Source organism: Girardinichthys multiradiatus, chromosome 9, assembly GCF_021462225.1.
Source record: "Girardinichthys multiradiatus isolate DD_20200921_A chromosome 9, DD_fGirMul_XY1, whole genome shotgun sequence".
NCBI classification, from domain to species: domain Eukaryota; kingdom Metazoa; phylum Chordata; class Actinopteri; order Cyprinodontiformes; family Goodeidae; genus Girardinichthys; species Girardinichthys multiradiatus.
The window spans coordinates 25017307-25029731 of record NC_061802.1 but is presented as its reverse complement, the minus strand read 5'-3'; the positions used below and the strand labels follow the sequence as shown (position 1 = coordinate 25029731).

Genomic DNA, 12425 nt, shown 5'->3' with positions numbered 1-12425 from the left:
GAACAAAGGTTTTAAATGAAGATTCAGACAGAGGTTTCCAAATATTATAGAAATATTCTCAGAGTGAGCAGAAGAAACCCCTACAATCCTTATTTAGTGCAATATATAATGAAGGGGAGCACAATATGAAGACAGGAATAAACAGGTGTTAACTTAGTCCTTAAAAAGGCAAAAAATACTGTTTGATTCATTCAGAAATTCAAAAATGATGTGTTTGAATCTCTCTATCATTTTTAGAGCATAAAGGCCTATTTATATTTCTTATGGGGTAAATATTATATTTGATCAATCTTTAGCAGTTTTTGCTTGCTAAATTAAGGGTTAAAAGTTTGAAAGATAATTGTTAATAAATATTGAAATACTGGAAAATAATTAAGAAACATTCATGTGGTAATTAAAGCCTCAGGACAAACAGTACAGGTTTGGATTCCTACATGCATTGTTAGAGATGCACTATATGTCATGGATTTGATGATAAACTTTTATTTCAGTCATTAGAGACTTGAGACTTTACTCGGACTTGGAAAAAATGACTTGTGAACATCTCTGCATTGTAGTAATATGAGTCTGTCCTTTGCAGATCAATATAATGCAAGTCTTTATTGTTCCAGATATCAATGAATGCCAGGTGTTGCCAGATCTGTGCAAGAATGGTCAGTGCATCAACTCTATAGGATCCTTCCGCTGCCACTGTAATGTAGGATACAAAACTGACTTCACCAGCACCTCCTGTGTTGGTAAGGCTCTGTTTTATTTCCATCCCAATTTTTCTTACTATGCTTCCAGTGCTATGTTATAAAAATATAAAAATCTGCCAGATATCTTCAACTTTGAAGATTTACCTTTGCATCCCTACTCACATTCTTTCTTCTTCGTGTAACTTTGCTGCATATTTCAGATGTGGATGAATGCTCCTTGTCTCCAAAGCCCTGTAACTTCCTGTGTAAAAACACTGAAGGCAGCTACCTGTGCTCCTGCCCCAGAGGATACAGCCTACAACCAGACGGAAAGACCTGCAAAGGTGACTGCGCTGTTTGTAGCCGAGTCTATAAGACAGTATAGCTTTTGTAGCTAATTAGGCTTTCTTTGAAATTCTGGCAGCCCCCTTGCTAAAAATATGATGAATAATATTTAATACTGCGGATTACATTGCTCTAATGCTATGCTTATTATCCGCTGCATTATATTTAAGCTTTGCATGCTTTCCTTTTTCTGTATTAAGATCTGGACGAATGTTCAACAAAGCAGCACAACTGCCAGTTCCTCTGTGTTAACACCATCGGAGGCTTCAGCTGCAAGTGTCCTGCTGGCTTCACTCAGCATCAGACTGCCTGCATCGGTGAGTTTGTGACCAGTTATATGGTGGCAAATCTGGGACGATATGGTTCATTTGCTGAATATTTTACACTGAAGAAAAATATTTAGAGCTGGAATACATTTTTAAGCATATGTTGTTGTTTTGTTTTTTTGTTCTTTGTAGACAATAATGAGTGCACAGGCCAAAACAGTGTTTGTGGTTCTCGAGCTTCCTGCGTAAACACGCCGGGTAGCTTCAACTGTGAATGCTCTAAAGGTTTCTCCCTGGACAGCACCAGCCTGGAGTGTGAAGGTGAGCAGACAGAATATGCTTAAATTTCATCTGGCGTAATTCATCTTCAGAAGATGGGTCCTGTCAGGTTCCATAAGTTTGGATGGAAAAATCTCTTTAGGTTAAATATTTTGAAATCTAAGGGTTTAGATGAACCGTTCTTGGTGCAGGGGTTCCCGCAGTCTTCCATACACCCACCCACCTGTTCATTACCCCACCCATCCACCCATCCATCTGTCTGTCCGTCTGTCTGTCTGTCCATCCATGCATTTATTTGAAATTTGGATTTCAGTTGAAAAGTTAGAAGTAAATTCACTGTTAACTATTGGATTTTCTCTTTGGACTCAGAACCTGTCTAATGCTGGCATTACTGAATTTGTCAAGTAGGTGATTTAAACAAGTTAATTCTCCCCTTTCCTTAGATGTGGACGAGTGTAGCAATAACCACCGCTGTCAGCATGGCTGTCAGAACATGATGGGAGGTTACCGCTGCGGCTGTCCTCAGGGCTACGTGCAGCACTACCAGTGGAACCAGTGTGTTGGTGAGTCAGTGTGCCTTAATATTTGTCAGCTCGTTTTGGCTTGATTGATAGTTATAAGCAGCATTCCAGAAGGAGGAAACTTTTCGAAAGTCTTCAAGAATCTTTATGAGTCTTGTGGGGACACAAGAAAACTAAAAGCCATAATAAAATTGCAAAGGTTTTATTATGCTGCTGTCTTGTATAGCATAGTGGAGGATGGATGCTGAAATTTTTGGACCTGCAACAGATGGGCATTGACATAAATAAATGATGAATAAATCACTTAACAAAAAATGTTGCAACTCATTGAAATCTATAAATTAAAAACAAATGTCCTTATAAGGCCAATTTATAGTTTAGGAATTGCCCCCACTTGATAGCCATTCCGGCGGCCATGAGGAAACTTTAGGGATGCCCAGATGCATCGGCTTAACATCTATACATTGATACACTGATATTGTTGACTGTCATTAGGGAATCTGAAAATACGATGATTTTTATGGCACAATATCAGTGCCTGCTGCTTATCTGGTTAGGTCTCAGTTTGTAATGTTGACCTTTCATTAACTGCATTTCACCATTAATTTGTTTGGCAAGTTTAGAAAAATGAAAGGTTTGTGTAAAAAAAGAAACATAGTTTGGTTCTTTTGAAGCGAGGATGTATGGTATAATTATGAGTAGTAAGTGTCTTATTTATTGTTTATTTTATTGTCGAACTGATAAATGACAAAACAACTGCTTTTTATTATCAGTCATCAGTTAAATTATTTTTCATAGTTAACTGTTATTACATGTGTACTATGTAATTACATATCACATGTAATAAGACATGTAATAATATTTTTGTGGCCATAGTTCTTGCTATCATTTATTGGGTTTATTAAGGTTTTCTGATGTGTCTTTATACTTGTCTGTGTTTTTGTGCAAAATAAATGAGGCATCAGAATCTTAAATTTGATTTGTGTTCATCAGGTAGCAAAACAATAAAATCCTAACAATATGTCCCTCTCAGGTAAGTTCAGAGAATAGAGTCTCAGGAGAAAATCATTACTAAATAATTATTTACAATACTAACTATAACATTTGTATATGACACACAGTGTTTAAGGTGTTGCTGTCATATACAAATGTTATAGTTAGTATTGCATTTGTATATGACAGCATCACCTTAAACTCTATGTGTCGAGTGTGCATCATGTGCACCATTAAAGGGTTTCTCTTTTTGCAGATGAAAACGAGTGTCAGGGTGGGACTGTTTGTGGCTCCGCTTCCTGCTATAACACCTTGGGCAGCTTCAAGTGCGTCTGTCCTTCTGGCTTTGACTTTGAGCAGACAGCCGGTAGCTGCCAGGATGTGAATGAATGCAACACAGGCACAAACCCCTGCATCTACGGGTGCTCTAACACTGATGGAGGCTACTTGTGTGGCTGTCCAGGAGGTTTCTTCAGAGCAGGACAGGGGTGAGGGATTACATCATGTGTCAACTGAAGAACTTCAACCATGTTTCATATGTTAGGTGTAATGGTTATGAGATGATTTCTCTTTTTGTCTCCATGCAGTCACTGTGTTTCAGGTTCAGGCTTCCCAGGCCAACTCGGGAATGGCGATGAGGATGATAGTCTGTCTCCTGAAGCCTGCTACGAGTGCAAAATTAATGGAGGAGGAAAGAACGGACGACACAGGCGCAGTGCTGAAGAAAATGAACTGAATCAGGTACATACATTGACATGAATATTCTCAGTGTATAAACAGTACTTTGCAAAAGTATTCATATCCCTGAACTATTTCACATTTGGTTGTGTTACAACAACAATCTTCAATGTCTTTCAATTGAATTTTGATGTCATAGACCAACTACAATTAACAAATAATTGCAGAATGAGAGAAAAAGGAAAAAGAAAATACTTAACATCTAAAAGTTATGGCAGGGTTATGCATTAGGCTTAACTCGGCTAGCCATCAATAAAATAAAGTGCAACCAGTTCCCTGCAGAAGTCACTTAATTAGTAAACGGAGTCCACTATGACCCACCAGACAGGTCAGGGATAGAAGTGTGGATAAACTGGTAGCACGGTTAGATTAAAAAACAAAATCTAAAGCTTTGAACATCTCATAGAGCACTATTTAATCTACTTTCCAAAAATGAAAAGAGTATGGCACAAATACAAATAGATGGTTATCCACCTAAACTGGCAACAGGAGCATTAATCCCAGGAGCAGAAGCCCAAGAAGAAGAAATATATTTTTAAAGGAAAAACATTTGAGCTCTAGCAAACATGCAGCAGTGAACATGTGGAAGAAGCTGCTCTGGTAGAGGAACTCAAATTGTAATTATTTAGCCAACATGCAAAATGGTATGTGGGGTCAAAAATTCACATTCCCCGAATACACCATTCCCATAATAAAACATGGTAGGGGCAACATGATGCTTTAGACAAGTTAAGAGAAGCTTGTCAGAGTTAATGGAAAGATGAACGGAGCAAATAAAAATGGCAATAATAGAACACAACTATTTAGAAGCTGCATACAATTTTCAGCCAAAGCTAAAATGGTTCAGATCAAAGCATAATGAAGTGTTGGAAAAACCTAAAGTCCAGACCTAAATCCAACTGAGAATCTGTGACTTAAAAGACTTGAAAATTGCTGATCAGAGACACTCTGCATCCAATCAGAGAGAGCCTGAGCAAAAGATTTAAGTCTCTAGAAAACTGCTGGAGGCATACGTTTTAAAGGGACGTCAACAGCCAGAGTTTAATTCATGTCACTTTGTTTTTAATGATGATTTAAGTAATAATTTTGTTTCTCTGCTTCCTGTAGGAACCAGCTGTGAGTATGGCCAGCGTGGATACACAGACCTCCATCCCCATGAACCTCTCGCTGGCCTCGCTGCTCAACAAGGAGCCCCTGCTCGAGCTTCTCCCCGCCCTGGAGCCCCTGGAACATCATGTACGTTACATCATAACCCACGGCAACACAAACGAACACTTTCGCCTTGTGGAACGCCGGGACGGAAAGAGCGTCCTCCGGCTCGGGAAGAGACTGCCTCCGCCAGGGTCCTACCGGCTGGAGATCACCAGCCTGCCTCTGTTTGGACCCCGCAGACTACATCAGTTGGAGGAGCAACACGACTATGACTACCTACAGGGAGAAATAGGAGATGCTCTGCGCATCAAGCTCAACATTCACCTGCACTGAGCTCAGTGTATGTGTGTGCAATCCTTCTCTGGACTTATTTTTTAACCATCAAATAACTCCTCCCCCCCTGAAAGAACCATCAGACTAACGGGGAGAATTTCGGGCTATGAAAAACTGAGTCAATAAGCCCACCTCTACCACCACTTTGTTACTCTTCAAGTTATATGTTGACGTGTTTTCTTTTTTTGTTGTTGTACCACGACTGTAATTCTACCTGACCCAGCACTCATTTTTCCACTGAGAGACAGTGGAGAAGATGGCAAAGAGGTGCTTTTGTGCTTGGACCACTGCAACTCCATACAGGAAACATAGCAGGTCTGTTTAGGCTAGATAGGGGTTTTATTCACATTGTCCTAATGTTCCAAGCTCTGACCTAAAATGATTTTTTCAATCGTGTATAAGTACCTGGTGTTAGGATTCTATCACCTCTTTGTGATCTTAAGAAAAAAATCACAACACTGGGGATAAAGGTTGGCCACATTTTGCCCCTCTCAGTATTCAAGTTAGCCATTTATTGTATTTGGGCTTTTTAAAAAATGTCACCATGAAGGACTGCAACATTTACACAGCATTTCAGGTTCATATGTCCAAAACACTCTGTTCTTTGTGGCTTGGTGTCAAACCGGTCCTCAGATGCAGACACGAGAAAGCTGCGTTCTGCTCTGATTTAACTGATTGTTGCTCGTGCCTGCAGGCAGAGAATAAAGCAGGGATTGATGTGTTTGTATGCGTGTGTGCTGTCATGTTTGCTTATCTCAGTACCTCTCGCAGAGTGTGGACACCATGCTGTGATACTGACTTTAAAACAAAAGAGGGGGCTAGCGTCCCTCAGCATCCATTATAGCAAGGGAAACACCGTTACGCAGCTCCTAGGCTTTTAAAGAAGATAGATCATGTTGAATTTGTTTTTTATCTTTGCTTCAGGTGTACCGATTCTCATCCTGAGAGCCAGCTTTGTCGTTGAGTAGAAAGTCTTCTGAAATGCTTCAGAAGCTGTAGCTGAACTTAAGCTTACTTTATCTGACTTCTTTGATGTCTGAAGGCTGAGCCATCTCAAAGGTACATGACAGCTATAACATACACCGTGGAAAAGGTATTTGTCCCCTTACAATTCTTTTCGGTTTTTGTCACACTTAAATGTTTCAGATCACCAAACTGATTTTATATTAAAGACAACATGGGTAAATATTCCTATGATAAATGAATATTTAATAAATGATTTAATTTCTTAAGGCAGAAAGTTATTCAAATCACCTAGGTCCTAGGTGAAAAAGTAATTACCTAACAAGTGGTTGTGAAAGAAGTGTTTCTAGTAATTTGTGTTTAGAAACGGGCCTTTGTGTACCCATTTTTGCCTGGGTGTCTTTCCGATTGTTAAATCATTAACACTGACCTTAAGTGAAAAAAAAAGCTTCCTGCATGAGTCATTAATGAGCTCTTTGAGTAAATTGGTAGGCCGGTCATTACTATGAAGGTTCACCACTGATCAGCGTTTCCTCGACTTCTGGATACTGGCTCTCACTGTGGTTCACTGGAGTCCCAAAGCCTTAGTAATGGCTTTGTTACCCTTTCTAGAGTAATGGCTGTCAGGAACTTTGTTTCTCATCAGTTCTTGAATTGCTTTAGAGCAGGGCTTGATGTATTATTTTGTGTGTTCTTTTAGCCTACTTCATGTTGTCAGGTAGGTTCTATTTAAGTAATTTCATAATTCTATAGGTGCTGCTGCAGTAATTAGGCCTTGGTGTAGCTTGAGAAATCAAGTAAAAAGCATGGCTAATCCCAGTTAATTCTTATTTACCATGGACTGCAACAGTGTTTTTACGCAAGGTCACGTTTTTATAATTTTTGATAATTGATATTAATAGTTTTTTTTTCCCTTAAAAAAACAACATTATTTTAAAAACTGCAGTTTGTATTTACTCTGGTTATTGTTGTCTTGAGTGTTTGAAACATTTAGCTGTCACAAAAAAGCAAAAACAGGAGAAATTTGCAAGGGGACAAAAATGTTTTCACAACACTGTAAATTAGTGCTTTATAGAGGAAGGGCACACACAGGCATATAGAAAACCTCACAAAAACAAGAATATCTGTCAGGTCATACTTATTTTGTCTCTGAAAGAGAACAAGGTGCTACATTATGCCATCTGTGTTGCTGTACAAAGTAAGTGCAGTCTTGAATCTGCAAACTTGCAAACATTTTTTTACTAGCTTTTGTTGTTGTGTGAGTCTGCCTTTTGAAATGTTTGACAAACATATTATCAAACATGCTTCTTGAAAATGTAATTGTATATTTTAAATGAAAAGTAGAATTTTTTTTTTACTGTCAAGGCAACAATATAAACAAAACATTAAAATTAAAACTCTTAAGTGAATGTAAGTTTCTGTTTTGGAAAGGAAACCCCAAGAAAGCAAGGTAAAAAAAAGCATCATATTTGTCAATCAATGCTCATATCAGTTTTCGACAAAAAGGCAATAACACTGTATCCTTATCTGTAATCATCTCTTACACAGGGAAACTTACACTGTCTGTAGTATGCCAAAGATGGTGAGCCATACTTGCAAACAATGCTGGGATCTACTTGGTGCTATGTTAATCCTTTTCTTTGAACATTCAGGGCTGCTGCACTCCACCACAGCTAACAGTAGACCTATGTTTATAACACATAACCATCTTCTAATCGGAAAAAGTTGGTATACTTGTATCTACTTGTATCTTCTGTCAAACTGTAATTCTTCTCTTTTTTTGCCACTTTGATTGTTAAGAAGGAATGTGCTTACTGTAACCCACCTTCAGCATCAAACTTGAATACTGCCATCGCCATCCTTTTGCAGGTTTTTAGTAGAGATTGAGCAGCAGGAAGGTGTTTATTTGAAACCATCAACTTGACGCCCCGTGACGTAAGAGTTTAACTCAAAGCTAATGACAATCATTCCGTCGCACCTACGACTTTCAGTCCTGATGGAGGATCTTTTCATATCCTAAATGATTGTGTGGAGAGAAAAACCAAAGATTTTTTACAACCAGTGTGGAAAAAAATGTAAATGACTCACATTGTACACTTTTGTCTGGTGACGATCAAGGCAATAAAATGTTGTTGTATTTCCTACGGTTTTCCTTTTTTCCCTCTAAGGTTGCAAGGTGGGAAACACAGATAATTTCAGGATTGCACACCACAACCAAAAGCTGCTGCAGTATGTTATGGGTTTAATTATTACAGTCATGTTACAGTGCTAGACATTCAAAACTGTTGCGCTCTAACATTTGTCACATCACCTTACATTAGAAACCATTTAACTTTTCCTCATTTTTTCAGGTTACAACTTCAAACTCAAATTGAAATATTAAAAATGTGGTTTGTATTTCCATTTAGCCTCCTTTAGTCTGTTTCCCCTAAATTAAAACCAGGTGAAGTCACCTAATGAGTAAACAAGGTAGGTAATTTAATTTACGTAAGTACAAACCCAGCTGATCTGTGAAGGCTTTAGAGGTTTGTTGGAGAACATTAGTGAAAATGAAGACTAAGGAACACAGCAGGGAGTTGTAGAGAAGTTCAAAGCAGGGTTTGGATATAAAACAATATCTTAAGATTTGGACATCTCATGGAGCGCTGTTTATTTCAGCACCAAAAAATAGTTTTACACAAACCTACCAAGACATGGCCATCTATCTAAACTGACAAGCCAGGCATGAAGATTATTCTGAGAAAAGGAGACCCATAATAACTCTATAGAGGGGTTGCAGAGATCCAGGGCTCAGGAGGGATATCTATGGAATTGTCCTGCTTACAGGCAGATATTATTTGTATACACAACAAATCTGGCAAAAAGAAAGCAAAACATTATGTGTGATGAAAAAACGTAACACTGCACATAACACTGAAAACACCATCCCAACAGTGAAACATGGAGTGCCAGCATCATGCTGAGTGGATGCTTCTCTTCAGAAGGGACAGGGAAGGATAAATAGGGCTTGTTGGAAAGCAAAACTGGAAGAAAACCTGCAAGAGGTTGCGAAATACATGGATCCTGCACTGATAATCACCTTCCAGTAAGTTTATCACATTAAACATACAGCCAGAGCTAGACTGGAATAGTTTAGATTTAAGCATATTCATATGCTGAAAAAGTTCAGTCAATTGAGGGCAAGACTTAAAATTTGTCGTTTACAGATGCTTTCCATCATCACAGTTTAAGCTATTTTGCATAGAAGAATATGGAAAAATGTCACTATAGAAATGCAAAATTCGAATAGAATTGCCCCAAAAACATGCAGCTGGAAATGCAGCAGCACAAAGAGTTTGACTCAAGGGGGCTGAATAGAAATCCATACAACTGTTTAGGTTTTTTTTTTTGTAAAACACTTGCAACTACTTTTACTATGCACTACTTTTTATTGGTTTATCACATGAAATCCCATTAAAACACACTGAAGTCTGCAGTTGTAAACATAACAAAATGGATTATTTAAATATTTTGGCTTTTGTTTTAGATTAATTCACATAAAATATATTATGCATAAAAGCCTGCCCTGCCTCTGGGAGCACCATTGCTTGCAGATAGGAACAACGGAAAAAAACAGCATAGAGAACTTGAAGGTATTAAGTAGAATTTATTTTATTACATTCCCATGGATTGTAAACTAGTTACTAGATCAAATCAGTAAACATTAATTTAAAGAAAGAGTTCTTTTTCACTGATTTATCACAGCACTAGAAAAGAAAGCAGGCGGTCAGAAAAACACTCACAAAAAGCAAAGCTGTTAGTTTTGCCTCCCTCTTAAACATAGGCTGCATGACAGCATTAAAATGTTCTGTCTAAAAGTTGCCATATTAGGAGGAAGAGACAAAAGTATAGAAAAAAGGAGACTCCAAAACTTGAGCCAAGAATAGAAAAATAATCTTTGTCCTAAACAATGCCTTTTGCTTCATTGTCACAAAAAAAGCACAACTGGTCAACATAACCCTCTACTTGCAGTACTAAATATTTTTTTTGTTTTGTTTTAATATGGCTTCTCAGTATACACACAACACATAAAATATACACTGTCAGGGTTTAATGGAAACTATCAGCATGGACTAGAAGCAAGTGGAACTGCTTCGAGAAGTCAGAATCAGCAAGTAAAAAGTAATTGAATGACCTCCCTGATGAGCACTTAAAACCTAGACACTGCACTGGACCAAGTTCATTAAAGGGACATCTGCTTAAGAATAAACTTCTTCATCTAAGTCCAACCTACACCTGAGTTCTTTTATCTGCCTGCATTAAGCACAGAATGAGTTAAAAACTCAGCTTTAGTTTGTGAAGGAAAGTCATTTGTATCTAACCCCATTTTAGATATGATTAATCTATCCTTAGTAAATGGATATGTACCAAAAGCTTTTAAGGTTAGCTGTAATTAAACCTTTACTTAAGAAACCTTCGCTTGATCGAGATGACTTGAAAAATTACAGGCCTATATCCAATCTTCCATTCTTATCTAAAATTCTTGAGAAAATAGTTGCTAATCAAATGTGTGAGGATTTACACAGCAATGACCTGTTTGAAGAGTTTTAGAACTCATCATAGCACTGAAACAGCTCTGCTGAAAGTCACTAACGATATTCAATTCAATTCAATTCAGTTTTATTTATATAGCGCCAATTCACAACACATGTTGTCTCACGGCACTTGACAACAGTCAGGTACATATTCTTATGGCCTCAGATAATGGACTTGTGTCTGTACTTGTCCTGTTAGATCTCAGTGCTGCATTTGATACAGTTGATCACAATATTCTCTTAAAAAGGCTGGAATATGCTGTAGGGATCAGGGGAACAGTGCTAGGCTGGTTTAAATCTTATCTGTCTGACAGATTCCTGTTTGTTCATGTAAATGATAAATCATCTTTAAACTCCAGGATTAATTGTGGAGTACCACAGGGTTCAGTACTTGGGCCAATTATCTTTACTATATATATATGCTTCCAATAGGTAAAATTATCAGGCAACATAGGAGAAATTTTCACTGTTACGCTGATGATACTCAGCTTTACTTATCCATAAATCCTGATGAGCCCAACCAGTTAGATAGACTACAAGCATGTCTTGAAGACAAAAAAACTTGGATGACTTTAAATTTTCTGCTTCTAAATTCAGACAAGACAGAAGTTGTCGTCTTTGGACCGGAGTCTTTAAAAAAAAAAAACTGCTTAGTCGATCACTTAACCAGGATGGCATTAAATTGACCTCTGATAATAAAGTAAAAAACCTTGGTGTTATTTTTGACCAGGACATGTCATTTAAATCCCATATTAAACAGGTTTCTAGGGTTTCCTTCTTTCATCTCTGGAACATTGCCAAAATTAGAAATATCCTATCCAGAGTGACGCTGAAAAACTAGACCATGCATTAGTTACTTCAAGGCTGGATTCTTGTAATTTGTTACCATCAGGATGTCCACAAAATGCAGTTAAAAGCCTTCAGCTGATTCAAAATGTTGCAGCAAGAGTTCTGATGAAAATTAAAAAGAGAGATCATATTTCTCCTACTTTAGCTTCCCTTCATTGGCTCCCTGTTAAATCCAGAATAGAATTTAAAATTCTCCTCCTCACATATAAAGCCCTTAATGATTTAGCTCCATCATACATCAGAGATCTGATTGTTCCATATGTTCCTAACAGAGCACTTTGTTCTCAGACTGCAGGTTTACTGGTGGTTCCTAGAGTCTCTAGAAGTAGAATGGGAGGCAGATCCTTTAGTTATCAGGCTCCTCTCCTATGGAACCAGCTCCCAGTTTGTTAGGGTTTTTATGACTTTTTGTATTGTTTATCACTCATCTAAGTGCTTTTCCCTCCTTACATGTTACAGGAAGGGAGATGGTCACAAGAATGAGTTATGCTTTATTCTTCACACCCACCCTGAATGTTTGTTGAACTGTGTGTGACCAAGCATGTATAAATAAAGAGAGAGGGGTGCCAACACTTTGTAGTTTTGCACTGCAGAGTGTGACCTACCCTTGCCGCAGGTATAATTGACTCTGTGTCGTTCCTTACCTCTGAGTTGACTAAATAATACCTATCACAGTTTTAGTCGGTGAGGCAGACACCCTGTCTACTTTTAAGGCTAGGCTTAAAACTTTCCTTT

The 12425-nt window shown here is 38.0% G+C and overlaps 1 protein-coding gene across 1 annotated transcript in view; it reads left to right on the top strand.

Annotated features, from left to right (window-relative positions):
- Positions 1–8409, top strand: part of fbn2b (fibrillin 2b) — a 98673-nt gene extending 90264 nt beyond the window's left edge. Inside the window, exons 58-65 of the mRNA XM_047374437.1 lie at positions 612–737; positions 899–1021; positions 1223–1339; positions 1481–1609; positions 2011–2130; positions 3338–3569; positions 3669–3822; positions 4927–8409. Of these exons, the coding sequence (XP_047230393.1) occupies positions 612–737; positions 899–1021; positions 1223–1339; positions 1481–1609; positions 2011–2130; positions 3338–3569; positions 3669–3822; positions 4927–5304 (1379 nt within the window). The 3' untranslated portion in view covers positions 5305–8409. The remainder of the gene's footprint in view (positions 1–611; positions 738–898; positions 1022–1222; positions 1340–1480; positions 1610–2010; positions 2131–3337; positions 3570–3668; positions 3823–4926) is intronic.
- The last annotated feature ends 4016 nt before the right edge of the window (positions 8410–12425 follow it).